The following is a 22,463-nucleotide window of genomic DNA, read 5'->3' on the forward strand; positions in this document are numbered from 1 at the left end:
ACATGCATATGATGGGTGTTTGGGTTGATAGAGTTGGGTGAAGCAAAGGACAAAGACAGCACATTGGAGACTACAAAGATCTTCTGGTATCTGATCATAGCCCATCCTTTCAATTTTCTGCTATCCCAGCCTTTTCCCAAAACAGCTGCTCTTGACCTTAAAATCACCAGTCCTTGCTGCCACTCATTCCTTTTCTCTCAGTCCATGTCCTGCTTTGTTAATTTGGAAGCCAAGGGGCATTACTTTAGTCATTCTCTTGCCAGTCACCCTCAGAAAATTAAATAACTAATTTAGGTCAAACCACTAATAAATGGTGAGATCAGGATTTGAACTCAGGCCAGTCTAAAGGTGTGTGTGTATTGGTGTGTGTGTGCATGTGTGTGTGTATTTTCCACTACTCTATATGGTCCCTGTGGTTGGCATGTTGATGTCCCACCCAGACCCTATTTCATGAAGACTTACTGCCCCAGCAGCTGGGAGTGCAGTCAGCAGAGAGACTTTAGCTCTGAGGTCCTCCAGGGATGTTGCAGCTGCAGAGAGCTGCCTTACCCAAGTTCATATCCCCTCATGGGCAGCAACATCCAATGACTGATCAATGCAGGAGAATAAAGGCTTGGTGCTCTTGACCCTACTTGGGACTACTCTAAAAGGACCTGCTGTCTCCAGAGCATCGTTTGGGGTCAGCCAAGTTTGTCCTTGGGCCTGCATCACAGCTCACCTTTTTCTCCACCCTTCCTGTTTTCTCCCCCTCCATTTCACGGGTGTTGATCTCAAGAGCACTCCTTAATAAACATACCCCACGCTAAACTCTCAGAGTCTGTTACCCAGGGAACCCAAACTGCAACAGCCACTCAAAGAAACAAGAGTCAGATTTTCCTGTTACAGAACTCAAATTACTTCTCACCTTTCCCAGAGAACTTCCCAAGTGTTTCAGAGAATGTCAGGCCCAGATGAAACTGGGTGCCTATTCCCCTAGTTTCCACGTCTACTCATGTGGATTTCAGGTACATAGGGCACAAGAGAAAGGGTGTAATGCAGGGCTGAGTTAAGTCAAATGCTCCCCGATGTGGAGTGGGGACAGCCTGTTGCTTAAGCTTTGCTAACTGTTTCTCTCTCCCTCTCTATCATCATTCTGAGCCCTATCCGGTCTTGGAAGTCTTAAATCCCAGTTTTATACAACCTTCAGATGAGGCAACTGATAGAAATTTTCAGGCTCACATCTGCTACACCGTTCCGCTGTGGTCTTAGGGAGTGAAAATAAAAACATGACCTAGGCCAAAGCAAACAAATTTCAGTGCTTTTATTTCAGGTTCATTGTTTCCCTTACATCTTATCCGTTAGAATAAACAGTCAAAACACGTCAGGAAGAAAAATCAAGGCATTCATCAGAAAATAAAATTTTTTTGGTTTTTCAATGTGATTAAGTATTATAGGACTACTAACAAAAATGAATAAAATCAATACTCGTATATTCCAAATTTTGCAAGCTTTTCCACTTCACATTTTAGTTATTCTTTTAAATTCATACAATCACTATGTAAAGTAACTAAATATATGATTCAGGATATATTTCTTTATGACGGTTTGAAAATTTGTGGTAGTTGGTTTTCAATTACTAAACATCTATGAAGATTTCATCTGTGCAGACCACTTAATTAAAAAAATATGTAAAGTAATACTATGATGGAAATTTCAAAATACTTAATAGGGAGAAAGTTAAAGTTTATATCATGAATGGAATATATTTCATTTGATTAAAATATGTGCTGTCTTCTAATCCGGCTAATATACTTTTTAGTCAGCAGCAAAGTGAAGCCGTTATGTTATCAATGATCGCTCAGATCACTCTAAGTATATAATCTGTGTTACATTAAATAACTTTATGTAGGTAACTGCTTTAAACATTTTGTAGACTCAAGTACTTCTGAAAGTTTTCAGTTATTGATTTTCAAATCTTCTTTGTAGGTATAAGCCTCTCAGAAGGGCAAGTATAATCATGTTTCCTGCCCAGCTGGTCTTTTCCTTTGATAACCACCCATGTTACTCTACAGCCTGTCAATAGGCATTTAATAAGAACCTGCTGTGGGGCCTGAGGTCTCAACAGGGCCTAGAAGCAAACAAAAGATTAGGGTTGCCTGGAGAAGCTTATAATCAAGTTGGTGGTTTTCATGAGCATAAACCAGCATGGGGTTGCTTAATTTTCTTGTTTATCAACAGCAATGATAAAGATGTTTTTCTAGGAGTAGCATTGGCTTTGAAATCCCCCTTAAGCTGATAGAAAAAAACCCAGCTCCCATTAACTAATAAAAAATAAGTGGCAAAGTTTATATAGAATGCTGTAGGATAGTCTCCAGAGGTTCGCATAACCATAATCGGATTTACAACATAAAGTATTGGAACGTTTCTTAATTATCCACACGCTAAGCTAAAATGTGTTCTAATTTTTCATGTTTTAAGAGTAAAATGTCAGGACATTTTTGTGATTTCCTCTAACTAGTAAGACAGGAGGGAGGTTCTTTGTGAGGATTTCCAACCAAGCCATGTACAACCAATCTGATATCGATCCTTTTCTTGCCACTGGAAGGCTCCTGACAGAATGGAAAAGCAAAACAGAAGTGACAATTACTACAGTCAGTAACACCACTAGTTGTCTGAGCTATTTAATAAGCAGTGGTCTGAAACTTTTATACCCCTCCTTCCCAATATGAAAACACTGAAATTATTTTAAATATAGATATTATGCTGATGTACTTCTCCAATAATACAAAAATCTATAAATCAGAAAACATAGGCTTAGGCATTGTAGAGACAAAGCACAGCTATAAATTTTCACTCTTCTTAAATAGAAAATTTGATCAACCAATACTTCTCCTCACTTTTTTGGGCAGAAATAATTTTTCCCAATGGCTTAAAGTTCTTTTATTTGGGAGAAACCTCAGAAACCAGCTATTTGAACCACCCAATTCAAGAGACCATTCTATGTCTTCGATGGATAGCCAGTCCTCCAAACCAGACTTTGCTTGAAGACATATTGTCTTTGTACAGAGAAGTCAGTTCATGGTGTTTAGATGTGAAATAGTTGGAGATGATCATGTTTAGCTATCAATCTTTAGGTAAACAAACATTAATGATCTCAGCAGGTACACCTCTAACATTTGTGGGGTGGAGGGCAAAGAGTGGAAAAGCCCATTGCCGTTTTCTCCCGCCTTGGCCTCTTCCCACATGGCAAGGAGCCTTGGGAACATGCCGTGGACCCCACACCACAGAGCACCCACCCAGGGAAGGGGCCTGTGAATCTCTGTGGCCGGCTTGGGGCTTGTTAGGCGGCAGTTCTGGGGTCAGGTTCCTGGAGCATGGTCTAGAGGGGCAGCCAGGGTTCTAGGAGGGCACTGCCCTGGCCCCAGGGCTCTGGCAAGCCTGGAGGAATGGCACGTGGGGCCTTCCAAAGCCCATGATCCTGGTCTTCAAGGTCTCAGGATGGCATTTATTTTCCTTCACTAAAATGCCCCCTTTCAAGTTAAAACTTTCCACTTGAATAGTTGTGAGCTTTTGTATTGATTAAGCCATTTACCTAAGATTTCCCTGTAACATTCTGAAATGTCTCAGTAATACTTACAGGACTATGAGACTAGCAGCTCTTGAGTGCTCCTGTAAGAGTTCATTCAGCCGAACTTGCCGGTAACTCTGTGGACAACATTCAGGGTTTGTTGAGGGCAGCTCTCCCAGAATTATGAATAAGAATTTACCTTCTCATCTCAAGTTATGGACAAGTAGAAACACTTCACTTTTTAAAAATTTTACAATGATTTCATTCAGGTTTGGAAACTTACGTGTTTTATAAACATGAGAAATGTTAGAAATATAAACTATAAGACCAGATTGTCATTGTTTTGTAGTGGGTTATTAAATTCTAGGGAGAAAAAAGCAAGCAAACAACATGGATGAGCATAAAATGAAGGTGAGAATGGTGGGTTCTGGGGAATAGGTTTGCAAGTGAAAAATACTAAGCTAATCTTCATATACCAATGTCATATCCTAAGAACATAGATTGTATCCTAGTCTACCTTGCTTTAAACTGAATATTTTATCAGACTGGTCTCAAGTACAAAGTTACCAGAAGACTCACTTGGAAAAAGAACTACATTATCTATTTTGCAGTTTATTATTATATTTCATTGCTCAGTGAAATGTAATAATATTCCAGATATGTGGTTTACTCAATTATATGAAAGTCTGTGTTAGATTCAGGCATCTCAGTACACACAGAGTGTAAGATTCTTAGCTCAGTAATTTTTCCACTAAATAATAAGAAAGTGCTCTAATTTGTTCCAACTTCAGCTCCTAATGGAGTTTATTTAAATTTTGTAGTTTAGAGGTTCTTGTGGTCCTTTTTCTTGAATGTCCAATCCAATTCAGAAGTCAATTCTTTTACCTTTTTCTTATGTCCCTGCCCCTTTCATCATCATCATCACAACTTCAGCTCAGGCCAGATAGGGGTAACTCCCATCTTTTCTAGAGAACCCAGCCAGATTGGGGTTACCACCATTTTACCATTTTACATCCATGCTACAACATGGCCTGATTCAACTTTCATATTCATTATTCCAATTACTTATTTTTTCAGATCCCTCTGTTAGTTTTCATAGCTATCTTTATCAGGTTAAAATTCTTTGTTATTTTGTCAAATTGTGATAATCTATCTTTATCTACTTTGCATAGATATTGACTTGACTTAAATTATTTGAGACTGATAGGTCTGTCTTCTGTTCTATAACATTAAATTTGAAAGGAGACTTCACAATATGTATCAATAAGCTGTCCTTTTAACTTTTAAAAGAATGATTTTATGTTAAAAAATGAAAAGTTTTCTTAAATCCTCATATCCAGTAATATAATTGAAAAGCACTTGGAAAATGCAGGAACCCTGGATCTTAAACAATGAAATTCTATAACAGACACAATACTTCTTGATCTTTAAATCCACCACAGTTTTCTTTTTCAGCTAGTTAGACAGCAAAGTAAAAATTAAGACAAATCTTTACCTTTTCCTTGACTGCTTCCAGTTCTGCATCTGTAATTTTCCACGGATTTTCTCTCTTTAATTTCTCAGCAGTTATTGAGTCTTTGCAGCTTTCATGGAGACAATATGGTTCTATCATCTCTTCAAAGACTTTCCAGCTGAAATTGGAATTATAAAGGAGACCTCACAGTGGGAAATTAACTCATTATTTCACAGATACTCCAGGTTTGACTGACTGACTCTGCTGGCTGAATCAAATCTGAATGTCATGCAAATCTTTTAAGAGTTATCTTTGCAGGGGACTTACTGTGAGTGAAATCTTGGCTATAATACTGCCTCCCTCTCCAAGGAAAGGTCTTACTTAACATGTGTGAGGATTGTTAACCTTCTAGGTATTAGATCCTCAATATAAACACACGAATATATTCTGCAAATACATTTTCTACTATAGTATAGTCAAAGACACAGTTGTAATGTAGACACTTAGCCCATAAGAGAATTTCCATCAGCTTATTTTACAGATTCCATGAGAGACATGCACGAATGAATGTAGGGGACAAACTAGGCTCCTAGCGAGTTGGGTAGGGCTGCCCTCCTCACTTTAGCCCACATGGCAACTCCCACTCACAGCAAGAGGCTGTGGGCAGCTGGGAGGGTAGTAAGGGTCCCCACAGGTTTAGTGGCTATAGAACAATTTGAATGTTTTGCTGCAAATAATGCAGCCTTTTTTCCTTCTGGTGTTGCTGCCTGAGCTTTTCAAATGACTATTATTCAGGTGCAGGTTAGAAGAAAGAACGAAAATCAATAATATTTTAATGTTTAAAAATCTGAGGCCATTTTAGAGCAATTAAGAAGACATCATTTAGTAGAAAACTAGGAGCACTATGTCAGCGCTGTGGAACATTTAAAAAATTGCAGGAAAAACCTCACTCTTGTCTTTCATAAGATATATTTTTTAAAATGATAGCATAAAACAAAGCTTATAATTTATGAGAATAGTTGTTTTTGGTATGCTATTTTAAGATGATCTCAAATATAAAAATTGTTTTTTAGTTTTATATAACATAGCTTCCTTATAATTAAGTAACTTTGGAATCAGCAGTAATTAGATTCAATATGCTGTTAGGCTAAGAAATTAAAACATGAAGCCTTGGGTTCAATGATCTCATCCTTTATCGTTTTAGGATTTGCAGATCAAAGTGCAGAGATACAAAGGAGTAGGATATCCGTACCAGTGTGCCTTTGTGAAGGGATTGATGAGATAGATACTTAATGCAGTAGATTTCTGACAGTTTGACTTATTGAAGATAGACAACGACAGGGAAGGAATAAGACTGATGTGCCCTATTATTCTTTCAACCACACAATACTTGTATTTGCTGTTCATTCCAACAATGCCCTGCCTTCAGAGACCTTTGACAGCCATCAGTGCAAAGGAGCTGGCCTAGGATGGAAGAGCCTGGGTTCTCCCTCCAGCTCTTCCATTTTCCTCCTTGGCTCGATAACCTTGCCCATAGAAGGGTTGCTCAGAGCTGGCAAGAGGATTGGTATGAGGGTCAGTATGATGATTTGGGTGATGGTGCTAAGAAAAGTGTGCAGTGCCCTGTAAAAACAAGGCATTTATTTTACCGCACAGTCACAGGACTGAGGTTAGCAATTAAGAGGCTCTCTGTTTAAACTCCATGTATACTTATTTTGATCAAGATAAGAGTTTTCTTTGCATCTCAGCACCGGTGCTTATCAGAAAGACCAGTTCAAAAATAGTTCCTAAGAAATGGAAGGTGGAGTGGAGGTTGTTGGTTGTCTCCGCCCAGCATTTATGTTTCCCCATTGCATCTAGATGGGAATGACTCCATCCCTGCCCAGTATCAGCCAATCAGCACAGTTCTATTCCTTCTGCTAGAGTGATTGGCTAGAGTGGGCACATAACCCAGGCAGGCTTGACCAATAGGTACTTAGCATTCCACTGACTACCGTGAGTGGCTCAGTGGCTTAGATTGGTGTAAACTGAATGGAGCCCATGGCCTCAATTCAATGACCAGGGAAGAGACAAACTTTCTCTCTCCCTAAATACAAATGAGCAGATGTGTTGTCCTGGTTGCTATGGGCAGTCATCTAGTTTTTATAAGCAAAATCAACTTTGAGGATTTCATAATGGAAGGTAGAATGAAAAGAATGAAAGAGAATTAGTCCTTGATTGTGAAATTAACCTTCTATATCAAGCTTTGCCTGAAAGCAAAAATACATTTGGATTTCTCAGCTATGTTTGACAATAATTTCCATTATTTAAGTCACTGAATTTTTCTTTTACTTGCAATTGAAATATGCTACATGACACAGAGGGTTATCACAGGGCTGTATTTGCCCATTTATTTTCTCTCATCTCTCACTGCTCCTTGTCTATGTTCATCTTTGATTTCTTCATCCTAAGGCTCATCCCTGGGCTGGCTAGTTTCCATCTCCTAGCTAGGTGATCCAAAGGTAGCTCAAGATTTCTATTTTGCTTCTCATTAAATGTGATTTTTCTCATAAGTATTTTTAATTGATTCAAAAGTAGGCCAAGCATTACATGTTACGAAATATAAATGAGAATTAATTCAATTAAAATAATTAACTCCCAGCTGCCCTGCCTTCCCCATCCTTGTTCCTCATAACAAATTTTAATTTTTTAAAATTGCATAAAAATTTCTCCCTATTCATATAAGATTTCTTCTCTCAAATTAATATACTAGTTGTTTTTGTGACCACTCTAACATTTTTAAACTAAATTATCTAGTTCATTGCTCCTAGTTCCTCTTTGATTTCTGTATAAATATTGTTGTCTTTTTGGCCTATGACTTTTAATTCAGTCTATACAATAAAAAAAGAAATTTAAGCGCAAGAGCTTTTCAGTTTCTGCTGGCTCGATTATTTTCTCATTAACTTTGCTTTTGTACTCCCTTTCACCCTTGCTCTGCCATATTTATTGATAATGCTTCTATGATAAAATGTCTTCATCAAGACTTACTAATGTTTTATGGGTAGTTGAAAGATTTGTTCAAGGCAACTTAAGGGCATTTAACATTAGTCTCCAAAATGGAAATCATTGACAAACTATTTTTGACATTGTGTGTTACCTGGTGACCAAGAAACAGCAGTGCTCGAGATCGTTGTTAATGGTAGATAAGAGCTGCCCAGCCAAGAAGGTCCATGTGGGAACTCAAATTGTGCCAGTACTCTAAGCTTTGGGCCCTGGGCCCAGGGCTACATCAGCCCAGAGAAAGAGTTCTCTTTCTCTAATTGAGCAACTCAGAGGAGTTGCCTTTTTAAAATGATCACAAAGGTGCCAAATGTGCTACCTGTGGCCATCTGTGAGATTTACTGAATGACCTTTCTCTGTTCTAAAATTTACCATATTACATTTTACAACATAATATATCATCAGTTATAGCAGAGGCTGAAGAGAGGAGAATGGCACTTCCAGCCCACCTTTTCTTGGTGGACCTTTTGTCTTCACACTAGGGTATATTAACTGCAAGAATTCTTTTATTCCAATAAGAATGGATTTTCCCCCCTGCCTCTCCTTCAAGACCTGGAAATATCAGAGAGAAATCTCCAAAATTGTGAAAACGATTTCATTTTTCCCTGAGAAAGGGAAGTAGATCTCTTCATTGCAGGATGATGTTGAATATGTAAAAAAATCCCATCAAATTAAAATGGTGTCTACAACCAAATTTAGATACCAGGACAAAAGCAAAAATGCCTGGGTCCTTTGTTTCTTACTATTTAGTTTGCTCCCTGAGAAGAGGCAACCGTGGCACAAAGGTCAGGGACAGTAACAGAAAGAGTGAGTACACTGGTGAGCATTCAAAGAATGAAGAGGCGTGGTTACTGGTATAACAACATTCTCAGTGATAGGACAGGAATGTAGGTAGGGGGTGACCGTGGCACCTGGGCAGAGAGTAGCATGACAGAAAGGTAAGGAAACAAGGACCTGGGTAGAGAAAATCATATTGATGGGTGAAGAAGCAAGGGATATGAGAATACATCAGCAAGCAGACAGTTCTTTGCTGCTGATAGGACAACAGCAAGAAGAATTCAGCTTTAAGAAGTAGGTAACTAAATTGTGCCCAGGACTGAGCTCAGGCTTATAAAAACCCCACAGTTAGTAGGGAACACTATGACTACCCTTTAGACAACTGTCAATGGCCCTGTACTTGCAGAGCACTGGCAGGCTCTGGCCTGTTGCTGAGTGGCACATACTAGGGAATCATTGGACCTGCTGTGTTATAAAAGAGAATGCATTTCCAACCATTAGAGCCATAAAATGAACTCATTTGATCACATCACTGCAAATGCCAAGAGGCAAAGACTTAGGAATTAAAATTCTTCAAATGAAATGTGGAAGGCTACCAGAGATTATTGCATGACAATAATCACATCAGAATGTTAACTCCATTTACCATGGAGAATTATAAATCTGTTCTTAATTTTTCTTAAGGATTTATAACTGTAGAAATATAGGAACACAAAGCATTGTGGTATATATGATATAAAGAAATATTACCTAGTAATAATCTAGGACAACCCTGTCAATTACAGCTTTCTTATTGCACTTAAGGTGTTTGGTAAAACAATTTTAACTGACGCATAGACTTGGTGGAATCATGAATACCCTCAAACAGCATGAACTTGGAGGTGGTTGTTTGGTAAATAAGAATACATCCTACATCTGGATGATTTTCCATTAGTTATGAAGCTCATGCAGGATAACAGTAAGGGAAGAGCAAGAAGACTTGAGGGTGGAATGGCAACCCAATGAGACTGCAGGAGAAATGATGGTCAACAGAAATGAGAAGAGGTCCAACAGGCCAGCGAGGACCTAAGCCATACTGAGACCTTGGTGACTCTCTAACACTTGGAGGCCCCATTCCACACCAAATCAAACGTAGAAAGTTGCATCCAAACGCAACAGTAAACATGATCTTGGACTGAAAACATTTTATAATTCTTAACTTATCACTCCTAAATAGATCACTTAATTTACAATTAGCTATAATTTCTAGACAATCTTCTTGCACCTCTGGGGACTCCTGTGAAGATCTAACTTACAAATATCAAGGACTTGACAAATTTAACAATTAATGAGGGCTAAAATGATGTCATGTTTTGAGGACATTTAACCAGTTATTTCAGTTTTGTCTTTGTTAAATTTTGGAGCCGATACATGTCCTTGCCAGGCTTCAAATGATTTTGGAGCCCCCTTTGGGGGCCCTCACATGTTCTAAGTGTTGAAATGGCCATGACTGTCATTGTGCCAAGAAAACACACGCTGTTTCCATATCTTCTCCACTGGAGCTCCCCAATCCAATCCAGGATGCCCCACCTGTAACTTTAAATAATGAAAATCTGCCTTCACTGCTCAGGTCAGAGCCATATGAGCTTTACCTTTTGTTCCTCTTGCTACCATATACACCAGGAACATGAAGGACAATTCTAAAATGCTAACGCAACTGTGTTTCAACAAGTCTCCCTTTCAAGCTCATCTTCACCACGACACCTTTTCATTCCATTAGAACGTATTTGACAGCGCTATGTCATCACTATTTGAATTCCCTTTTTGTTATATCCTTTCAGGAGGTCACTGCAGGAAATACATAACATTTTTACCCTTTAATAATCGACACAACAGAGAATGAGAGATGTCACAAATAAACAATGAACCTTGTTAAATGTTTCGTACCTTTCTTTGTTTGGCTTAATGTTGATGTCACCAATGATATGGATGTCTGCAAATTTTATCCTAAATTTGCTCAGAAGGGAAGCTATTCTGAAAATAGGAGAAAAACACTTTGTCATTGTACTTTTAACTATTTTCAGTCAAAGAGTTTTATGTTTAAGATATCAAAAGCAATCACATCTTATTTCAGCTTAGCTTTCAGACAAAGGCTTTGGTTAGTGTTTGATTTTCATTACAGTACTTAATGGATATATTAAATGTAGACCAAGTGATTCCACTGAAGGCAAATTCCTGTCAGTGCAGACACTGAAAATAGCAAACCCAGGTCTGCAATCACGTTTCAGGGAAGATAATATAGAGCTGTTTAAGCTCTTATTATTTGGAAAAAAAAAAAAAAAAAGCAGCGTTACTATTATCTTGCTGATAATTTTTATAGTTTACTGACAAAATACTGACAAACTAATAATTACTATATATTGTATCATTATATAGTAGAGGTTTTTTCCCCCTGGCAACTGAAAATTTTGATATAATTTCAAAGTTACAGAAAAGTTGCAAGGAGTGCAAAGAAATCACAGATTCATTAATTGTTTATATTTTGCACCATTTGATTTATCATTCTCTTTTTCTCTTTTATTTATATATGTCTATATCTATCTACACCTTCTTTCTTTCAATTTTTCTTTTTTTGCTTGCTTCCTACCTACCTGCTCACCTACCTACCTACCTGCCATTTTAAATCTGCAGCTGTCAGCCTCCTTTACCTTTAAATACTTCAGTGGGGATTGCCTAAGAACAAGGGCATTCTCTTATATGAATAGAGTACAATTTTTGAAATCAGGAAGTTGAACATTGATACCATACTGTCATCTAATCCACCAGTTATTTTCAATTGTCACCAGTTTTCTCAATAAGATACTGGAGGCTTTAAGAAAATGTAATTGTTATAGACATCATGTTTGTTTACATTTTAATGACTCTCTTTAAGAGGAATTAAATGTATAATGTCCTCCTAAGAAGGGGGAAAAAATATGAAGAAAAAATCACTGCATAAAAGTCCATCATTCCATCATTGTTTTGTAGTTTCTGGAAGGAGGTTCCAGGAAGGGTTCAGGAATTAGACATGCCATGAGGGACCAAGAGCTGCTGCAGGTGCTTCTTCAAATTTCCACCAGAGACCTTTGATTACAGCACATTCTCTTATTCTTACAATTATGCCTCAACTCTCCATGATTAATAAAGAAACAGACCCACACTATGGGACTATTATTATTATTATTATTATTATCATTATTATTATTATTATTTTAATTGGAAGAGTTCTCAACAGTCATCCATTTAAACTCTTCCAAACTACAATTGAGAAACTAGGGACCCAGATATGTGTGTGACTAATGCAAAGTCCTGCAGCTCTTTGGTGGCAGGGCTGGGACAAGGACCAGGTGCCCTCAGTTCTCTTTTAAGTGAGCTGTGCTAGAGTGACTGCTGTGAATTAACCAGTTTGAATCACCTAGAAGAAACTATTGGACCCAAATTCTTTCAGGCTCTTTTTTTCTTGGATACACTTACTAGTCAGAACATAATGGACATTATAAGAGATAATGATATGCTCACTCAAGACTTGAGATGAGGCTTCTGTGCCAACTCCTTTTTGAAAGCATTTGTGGCAGGGGATAAAAGGACTTGAAGACAGTGAGTAGAAAACTTACACAGATAATTTATTGACCAGAAAACCAAGTAATGCTTTAGAACAACAAACATCCAAAATGTTTAACACATGAGATATAAGTTACTTACGCAATTTTTTCTTCTTCAATGCGGTTTATCTTCCCTCCAACATAGATTCTTAACTTACAGTCTTTCCATTTTTTTCTGAGAGTCAAGATATAGGGGATAAGGAGTGTTAAACCTGAAAAAAAAGTAAATTATGACAGAAAAGATGAGTACATCTAACTGAAAGGAAATGAAGGACTTTGCAACTATTTTATTCTCACTTTCATAGCTCCTAAATAATATAGTCTTTGGAGATCACAGAAATGTTATTCTTTAGTATTGTTTTCATATACCTTCCCACACCAGTTGTTAAATTTATCAACACAGAAATTCTGCCTTCCTAGTGTATATTCTGGAATATTTTACCTCCATCATCAAATAACCACCAAACATCAATTGTGCCTTTTCCTTGCTTCTTTTTAAATTGGGTGCTGGCTTCCACCAGTTTCTGGTTGAACTCCCCCACGTGCATGGACTGGATTGTGTTAATGCTGCTGTCTGTAATGAGAGAAATAAAACAGCCATTTGTCTTTTGAGGAAAGAAACAAAATAACTTTGCAATGAGTCTATTCAGGAAAATAGAGGAAGGGTCATGAATTTGTAAGTGCTTTTTATACTTACAGGTAAATAGTGATCTCTAGTCTCTGAAAAGGGAGATAAAGGTCAAGTGCCACAGTAATTTAGATCACCTTCAGTAGTTCAAAAAACTTGATATTGGTTTTATGGTTACAGTTTACAATCCACATTATAAAGCTGTGGATTGTTTTCAGGTCATTAGTAATCTGTCTCAGAGTGGAATTATTATCTAAACATGTAACAATGCTAAATTATCAAGTAAATCCTGATTTTTCCAAATTTCAGATATAAGTCAATTTAATCATATTTTCAGATTTACTAGAAAGAAGAACATGTGGTGATCAATTTTTTGGAGCTAAGCAATAGAATCAGAAGTATTCCTTCATTAGACAAGTCATTCACTCGAGTGTAATTTTGGTGTAAGTTCCACGAATGTCTGGATTATAAAGGTGGCCAGGGACAATGTACAGCTTGACTTTCCATGGCCCTCCTCTGCTTTCTTCTCAAGCAGGTTTTTGAGGCTAAGGTAAAGCCATTTGAGCTATTCCCATCTCTGTGAAAGAGTTGAAAAAGCCAGGAAATATGGAAAGACAAAATTCCTTTACTTGAGTTATAATTAAGGGTGCACATAAGATAGGTGAAAAAAAAAATTTTTTTTAATGCAATTTCCAACCTAACAGGGACGCAATGTAAGTGTACGAGGGAACTAGGCCAATGTTTAAATTGGACCCTTGTTCCTATTTGCCAGTAGGGGTTTCTTTGCTACACCGTATATACTCTTTCTCATTTCCACATCTTTGAAAGTTGTGACTTTATTGCTTATTTCAAAGAGATGGTGTCAGCGTAGTGCTTAGAGGAGAGCTGACAGCGCTCAGAGCTTTCTCTCTGATCTAAGAGGTTCTAAAGATGCTTTGTTCTATCTTTTGCTGTTTCCATGTTTGGGGCTGTCCATTTTGAAAGCAATTATCTTATATTGTTTCTGTCTCCCTAGGACTGCTGAGGGAGAAAGTAAATACATTTACAACACGGACTGAACTCCGCTCCCACTTACACGCACATCAAAGCATCCAGTGGACTCAAGCATGAGTGCCTGGGAGGCAGAGCTGGTGCTGATCTAGAACTCAAAAGAGTTGTTAACCTACGAAAGCCCAGCCGTGAAGGGGCCTACTTAGAGCTGTGTCTGAAATTTTAGGTGTTGGAAATAAAACATTATTTTACTTTTCTGAACAATGAGACATGTTGACTTTCAGAGGAGTACATTTTTGCCAAAAATATTGCAATGCAGGACAGGCTTCCAGAATAAATAATAAGTCCCCCTTTCATTAATAAGGACATGAATGCTTCCTTCCTCCTCATCGCTAGAAAATAGTACTGGGCTATGACTTCTGAATTTTCTATTGCTTTTCCAGACTGCACCATTGAATAGATGAGATTCACTGGATAGTTAACTCTTCTCACAAATAAACCAAATAATTGGAAAGGAAAGAAGATAGTAGTTAGCTTCCCGATGGCCTTTTTCTAATAATTACACCCATAAAATCCTGATGTACCACCAATTTTAGATTTAAACACATCATTTTCATAGAAAATGTCATTTTAAGGGCTCTCTTAATAGCCCATGGAATATTCCAGGTACCTGAGAGTACCTCCAGTATTTGAAGGAGTAAATGTTTGTATTTCCATCATTCTATGTAAATATGTAAAAATATTATAGACAGATGAAATTTCATCCTTAGGCTATGGTAGGAAAACAAGGAAACAAAACCAAGCATTTTCCTGGGTAGAAGATAGCCTCTTTGAAAGGTTGGATCCTGTCAACGTAGATGAAAAAAAAAGCTTGCTAAGTCTCAGTTTGAATCTTGCTATTTGACTTGGAGACCATCCCAGAGAAAAGATCTTTCTTGGGCCCCACACAAGTGAATGACTTCAGTAACTAGGAATATTTGTTCCTGACAGAAATAAATGTTAACATTCTAATTTTCTACCAGCAGAGGTCGCTGCAGACCTCATTAAACTCAAGTCGCAGGATTTCTGAAAAGAGCAATTTTCCAAAAAAAATCAGATATTTGAATAACCCGTTGATAAAATTTAAAACATACTTTCTCATTTTCTGGTCCCTTGTTCCAAGGATGTATACTTGATATTCAGAGACAAGTATACCACTCAGCCAAAATCTACAGGTAATTAGTATCAAACAAGTTCCAAGTCCAGAATTCTGGTTTGCGACAAAGATGCTTTTTTTGAAATTCGACTTCTAGCAGGATCCCTTATTCACCTGTCCTAGTCAATTTTCAAATCTCTGAAATGTCTGCAAGGTGTGTGTGTGGGGGGAAGGGGGATGTAGATAAACCAGTTTGGGTATTGGTTATTAAATTTCTGTCCCGTTTTCATCTTAACTAAGAAATGGATTCCAAAACAAACATTATTTGAAAATAAAGATTTTACAGTAAAATGTTACCAAGGGCTTACCATTGTTGAGAAATGACAATAGCTTCTACCTTTCACCTGTACTATGTTCTCAAAAGAAATGTCTTTCAGTCCTTACTCAATGCCCCCAACATCTTAGAAGCTGACTGCTGACCTCTACAGATACTCAAGAAGTGCTCATCTTGTAATCTCGCTTGCAAATTTTAAAAGTACTTACCTTTTTTAGCAGTGGGCTTAGTAATGTTCAACTTGCCAGCTTTTTTAAACAAGCCTCGGATGCCTCCATTTCCTTCTTCACAGTCATTGTCTTTGATAGTAGCTTCTAGAGCCAGCCTCTCCTGTTCTAATTTCTCTAATTCCTCTGATGACAGAAGACAAAAATCACTCACTTAGCTCAGCGTGACCAAGTTTCCAGGAACATTCATAAACTAGTTTAATAATAAAAATGGCATAGATACAATAAGATGATTATTATCATATGATTTTTTTCTGAATGATTATGAAAAAGTAATGCATGTCAGTAAATTATATTCAGAGAGTAATAACTAGGCCCCCCCAAATAGCTCTATGTGTTAGGTCACTGGGTTTTTGTTTGTAAGGGCAAGGGGGGCTATTTAATGCCATCTTCATTTACGTCCGGCAAAACCCCAAAAAGCCAGATCCACTGTATATAAAATCTTATACACTGAAAACCACTGATTTACTGACCTAAGCTACTGGGTTAAGATGTTTTACAAGTGGAAATGACAAAATTACAGAAGCATACTGGGTATATATCAGGCACACAACAATACGTCCTGAATTGACACATAAAACTAGAGAACAAGAATTAAGGAAAGATAACCAAATCTTATAACAAACCCTATGAGCTCTGAATACAAATTGCAGTGAAAAATATCCACCAACAATTCTTTCCGACAAGCAAAATACTTTCTAGAGTGAGTGACCAAAGTGAAAAAAAATAAAAGCTGAGATTTCTGTGTGCCTCTCAGAGTGCACATTGCTAAAAAGGGTCTCATGACACTTGAGTCTGGAATAAAAGTCAAGCCGTGCAAAATTTCCTGTCCAGGGTTTAGACCCACTATCCAAACTTCAATGTTATATCTGGCTGCCTTTTATCTTTTTTGGATTCTGATTGTGACGAAAAATTCCTAGCTGCTATGTAATGTGTTGCATCCTTCTCTGACCTCAGCCTGGATTGGATCAGGGTAAACAAAGACTTTAAAAGCAGTTAGATGACAGTGCTAAAGAGTGCTAGGCATCCTCGCTTACAGTGAGCAAGGAAACCCTCTTGTCAGATCCCCTCATCTTCTTGCCTGCTGAGAACAGAGCCTTAGAAAATAAGCAGTGTTCTGAGATAGAGAGTAGAAAACCTAGGTTCAGTGTTACAGAACACTGGTAGGGCTTCTGTAAATGTCAACCCGCGGAGCCTGTTGCCTTATCTATCTGGGAAGTGAAGCTATACAAACTCTAGATTTATCAGTTATGTACTAACTAAATCTGTCAGGACAGTCACATCCCTAGACGGTGCTGTTATTCAGCTGCACAGAATTGTCTGGCTCCTTTCCAGGTCTTAGCAATTAATCTTTTGCCAGTGGCATGAGATTTAAGGTCAAATCACCCATGTGATTTCCCCAAAGCTTCAAAGGGTCTGAAGATCAGCAGCTACAGAAAATCTGAGAAATTATACTGATGGTATTAAAGCTCAGACAGGAGGTGCTTACCCCTGACTTTTGAAAGGTGAACATAAGCTGCATTGCATTGGGGTGCATGACCGATTATAGCTCTGCAGCTGGCTTTATGTGACATTAAGCAAGTCATTGACTTTTTCTATGCCTCTGATTTCCTATCTGTGAAATGGAAAAATGTAACCCTTCCCCTTTCCCTGGCATTGCAGAAAGAATAAACAACAGTTTCCCCATAGTGCTTTGCTGCTCCTTAAAGAACAAAGCAATGAGTAACATTCTATAGGCAGTGTATTTATGCAACTCCTGGAAATGGGCTTAGTCGTGCAAAGCAAATTGAGTATTCTGAGAAGCCTGGAGTTATTTTAGTAGTTGCTATTTATTAACACAGGTGCCAGGAACTTTGCGGCACAAACAACTCTAAGATAGTTACTGTGATTATCCTCATTTTGTCGATTAAGAAATTGAGGCTCAGAAAGATTAAGTAACTTGTCTGATGTCATCCAGCAAGTAACAGTGTTCAAATGTCTGCTTGACTCCAAATCCTGCACGTTTTCCACTTTGAAGAGAACTTTTGCTTTTGTCTTATTACTATTATTTCAGAGTTGTCTTATTAACCTCTAACTTTTCATCATCAGAGGAACTAAATGCTCTCAGGCACATGGTATATTGCCAAGTTAATTCCCCCAAACTATGGCGCCTCAAACATGTCACTGTAAAGGGAGGATCCTAAAATACAGGTACATATGCCAGGCTACCCAGAGCAGTAATATTGGTAGCATCCCGGCCCTGGGTGATGGCCCCCCAGCTATTATCCACATTTTGGGGTGCTGCAGAAAGCAGCTGAGAGGTAACTGCTCTTTGCAGTCGTGTAGAAGGTGCATATTTGTGAGTTTCTTTGGGGACAGCTGCAAGGGCCACACTAGGGAGAGGGTTGCTTTGCTTTTCTTTTTGGCTGGGCTCCAGCACACCCTGTGATTAGCCACTCCTCTGGTTCGGACAATGGAGAAAAGAAGATGACTCCTCCTTTGTAACAGAGTCAGCTGGCTGAGTGTGCCTGGAGCTGCTCCAGCAGCTTGCTGGAAGGTGTGTGCACAGCCCACCCTGGACAGAGAAAACTGCAAAATGCCAGGCCTGAGAGATAAAACCAGACTTTGCTTCAACGAGTCAGATTTATCAGGTCCCTCAAAGAAAACGGAGACAGAGGCCAACAGAGTCTATTCTAAAGGCTAAAATCGGCTTGCTTGGCCACCTTGGATTTTTAGATCCACACAGTAGTGCGATCACTTGCAGTGATTTTGCAAATTCTCATTAGAGTTAATTCTGGATTATTCACTTTATAGGTGATATCAGGCCTCCTTCTATGCACTCCCTCCTTTTCTCATTTCAGCACAAAGTAGAAGTAATGTTTTGATGCTCTGTTCTGCATTCTCTCTCTGGTGTAGTGCCTGCCTCTGTTTGCATACGAAATCAAGAGCAGACTTTGTCAAAACATTTCTTTCAGCAGGAGTACTGGCTAGCTGACCATTAGGCTCAACGTGGGTGAGCCAAGGTAGTTTGAATGGATTCCAAGAGGCTGACAATAAAAACGGCTCGTTTCATCACTGCTCTCACCACCACCATCACTACATTTGTGATCTTTAGGACTCATAAAACGCTTTCCCCATAGTATCTTACTTGATCCCAACACCAAAACTGGGATGCAGGCAGAGCTAGTAATGCAGGCAGAGCTTTTTTAATGTAAAGGAAACTTGGGTATAGGCAGTTCAAGTGAATTGTCCAGGGTTCTATAACTGGTGACCCAAGCGTTGTCTTCCAATCCTACTGTTCATTCCTGTTTACCATCCCTTTGCAGTGATGTTCTCTGACTGCCTATACCTGTCTGTTAAAGGGGTACTCAGTCTGCACTTTTTGAAGAAACCACCCGAAATTCCCTAATCAGAGAAATTTACACAATGCTGTACATTTCCCTAATAGTCTGCTTCAAATTTTATTGCAGTAACTATAACTGTGAGACATGGAATAGAGTTTTAAAATACATCTTTATTTTACCCCCACTAGGCTGCAAATTCCTGGAGAATAGCTTATGTTATATTTCATTACCACCATTTATTGAGAGTTTATTTTGTGCCAAGTACAATATCAAACTACATGACAGGATGGGATACCCTATCATATCCTTTAATGCAAAATAACAAATCTGTAACGTAGCTACTATAATTATTCTAATTTGAAAATGTGAAAAGTGAAACACAGAGAGGATAAGTAATTTCATTAAAACCACACAGCCCAAAAATGTCAACCTGAGATTTGAACCCAGGTCTGTCTGATTCCAAAGCCTGTGCTTAGACTTCACATACTCCCTCTCACATTTTTTATTGTGCACACACCTCCCTAGTAGTGCCTTTCCACCATAAGTGCTAAAAGAATAGTTTGTTGAAATGAAAGAACAGGTCATTGCTGTCAATATAATTCAATACATTTGAAAGTATTATCTCTATAAAGGAAGAAAAACAAGTAAATAGTTGTTGGGGGTGGTGTGTGTAAAGTATGTGTGTACATGGAGGGTGGGTAAGTACAAAAGACAATGTTTGAAAGAAGCAGAGTTAGTGCCGTATATAGAGCTATAAAAAGAGGGACTTATAGGCGCTGATGGTACAAATCAAGCTGGAATGTGACAGAAGGCAGGATGGCAGGATTCATCGGAAGAATGAAGAGGCAAGGAAAGGGGTCCTTTCCCAGGAAAGGACCACCACCTGGGCCTCAGGTGGGAATTTTAATCTTCCATGTTAGATAACTCCATAGTCTCTCATGATTTACAGAGCCACAATACTAGACAGAGAGTAAAACCCTGCCCTTCTCTCTTTCCAAGATTAAGAGACTCTCTGATGTTCTAATGATGGATGAAAAAAACTTAAACTTTAGGTTCTCTCAGTTGAGTGGGTTTCTAACCAATTCTTCAAACAGTTCTCATAGTAAGAACAAAGAGTGAATCCTGAGCCATATCTTTGTGCAAATGCCAAAGCCACTTCAGTAGTAGTTACTCTGTATTCAAGTGTATGAGTTTATAAGTTGATCGTATGGTAACAAACTGGAGTGACCATATTTTGAAACTCAATTTAGTTACCAAGATTGCCTCCAATGTTCTGTCCTGTTTTGTTTTGTTTTGTTTTAAAAGATGTCTTTTAGACATAGGCAGGAGTCTGCACATTGCAATTCATTTTGAGCCTTAAGGGAAGAAGAGTAGTCAAGCATCTGACAACAGAAGGGAGCACAGGGAAAGCCCCGGGGAAAGCGCATCCCCTCCCACTCCACAGCATCCATGTTCTTCATTAACTACTAAATTATAGTTTTTTCCCTTGGTCAATCAACTCAAAGCTATAAATACTCACATGAATCGACCTGCCGTAGCCCAGGTAAAGTCAAGTTCAACTGAAGGCGGTTGATCACCTCCTAGTGATCCTGCGGTGGTCACCTTCCAATGAAGTCATTATTTACTACACTGCCATCTGTCTTTATTTTGCTAAACCACTTTATCAGACACAGCAGAATCCCCATGCTCTGAGATGGTCATAAATCGGGCAGGCCTTACATGGAACACTTGACCGCAATATATTACAAATCACATTTCATCACTTTATTCCTACCAGTATCATTTGGACTCTTTGTTGAAGTTGGCAAACTTGTTAAATACCCTTGGGAATCGAGCAATATGAAATACCGGGTTTTTGTGTTGTCAGGCAATAAATAAATTTATTAAGAGACACTGTCAGCCGCCAGTACTGGATGAGTTGCTGCTGTACACAAGTTAGAATGCTGTGCGCATCGATCTTATCTCTATAAAAAGGTATTCTCCTCACATAAGCCCGTGACACGGTATAGAAATAATTGTCATTAGCTGGTAAATTACCTATAAAGGTGATTTCTATTCACTGCTTTATTAACTACAGTGTATGGGCACTCTGAGTTGCTAATATTTCCTTTAAATTATAATCTGTGATGACACTGTGGCGCCTGTGTTGGAAAAGCTATGATGATAATCATTAACATAGTGTAATGCAATATTTAAGATTTATCAGGCTCTTATTAAGCCCTACATTACAGTATAATATAATGAAACACAAGCTTATTTCTTCCAATTCAAAATCTAATATGAGGGCTGTGTCATGAATTACATAAACTTCAAAACAATGCATGGAAATATGGCGTGAAGTTAATTTCTATCATTATGCTATTGTTTTTCTGCATGTTCTTCATGTATTTGTGGAACATTGTTTTTTGTTTACCCTAGATAATTGGTACTTATAATTATTTTATTAGCATCCAACTATATTTTCGCCTTCTTGACTAAGAAGCAGAAATATTTCAGACATCAAAGTTGATATAAATCAGATACATCCCTTGGGAAATTAAAAGGGGATGCAGTTCACTGCCAGAATTCTTTCAGAAATACTACAGAATTTGCTTCTGTATTGTTTTATAGAACTAAATTGATGGTGCATTTTGGTGGATGGAGCAGTGAGAGGTGGGAAGAATATTTTTGAGCTACATCATATCTTTCAACTTGAAGAGATCAACATAACATACAAAACAAATATGTAATCTAAATACAAATTGCATTTTGTATTCTCATTGTTTAGATGGAAAAACATCATAGCACAAAAGGCAGGCAAATTAAAGTAGAATATAGAAAGTTAGCAAAAGAACTGGCTTCTTAATATTAGGTTCTTATCATTGTCCTCAATTCAAGTCTATCTTAACATAGACGGGCAGCCCCTATGTTGGGTTTTTAAAGGAATAGGTAGAAATATCCTTGTTCCATTCCATGATCTCAGATTTTACTATTGCTTCTCATTATGTAAGTCATTGTTCTCTCTGGCTTTCAAAGGTAGAACAGCACTTCAAACAGACATGTTTGAATCTCAGCTCTACCAATTACAAGCCTCGTGAATCTTGTGTAAGCCTCAATTTCATTAAGAGTAAAATGGGGACAATGATACTACTTTCCTCATAGGGTATTTGGGATGATAAATGTTATAATGCATGTGAACATGAAACACAATACACGGCACATAATAAGTACTCAAAATGTTAGCTATTGTTGCTACTAACATATTAAGTTCTACTAGGAAGGAATATAAATTAATCATGAACACCAAGAGAGAATTAGTATATCCGATCTATGAATGTAAAAAGCCCATGAAAAGAGAAAAGGGGCATAAAAATGGAATACTGAAGGCACCAAAGATAACCTTTATGCTAC

At 38.0% G+C, this 22,463-nt stretch overlaps 1 protein-coding gene across 2 annotated transcripts in view; it reads right to left on the reverse strand.

Annotated features, from left to right (window-relative positions):
- Positions 1 to 1,304: 1,304 nt before the first annotated feature.
- SLC12A1 (solute carrier family 12 member 1) overlaps positions 1,305 to 22,463 on the reverse strand; it is an 84,003-nt gene continuing 62,844 nt past the window's right edge. For both annotated transcript variants that reach the window (XM_033108421.1, XM_033108422.1), the window contains exons 20-26: positions 15,733 to 15,876; positions 12,879 to 13,010; positions 12,537 to 12,648; positions 10,743 to 10,829; positions 5,043 to 5,178; positions 3,617 to 3,684; positions 1,305 to 2,588 (exon numbers count right to left, since the gene is read on the reverse strand). In XM_033108421.1, coding sequence (XP_032964312.1) covers positions 2,453 to 2,588; positions 3,617 to 3,684; positions 5,043 to 5,178; positions 10,743 to 10,829; positions 12,537 to 12,648; positions 12,879 to 13,010; positions 15,733 to 15,876 — 815 coding nt within the window. In that variant the 3' untranslated portion in view covers positions 1,305 to 2,452. The remainder of the gene's footprint in view (positions 2,589 to 3,616; positions 3,685 to 5,042; positions 5,179 to 10,742; positions 10,830 to 12,536; positions 12,649 to 12,878; positions 13,011 to 15,732; positions 15,877 to 22,463) is intronic.

Source organism: Rhinolophus ferrumequinum, chromosome 6, assembly GCF_004115265.2.
Source record: "Rhinolophus ferrumequinum isolate MPI-CBG mRhiFer1 chromosome 6, mRhiFer1_v1.p, whole genome shotgun sequence".
NCBI classification, from domain to species: Eukaryota; Metazoa; Chordata; class Mammalia; order Chiroptera; family Rhinolophidae; genus Rhinolophus; species Rhinolophus ferrumequinum.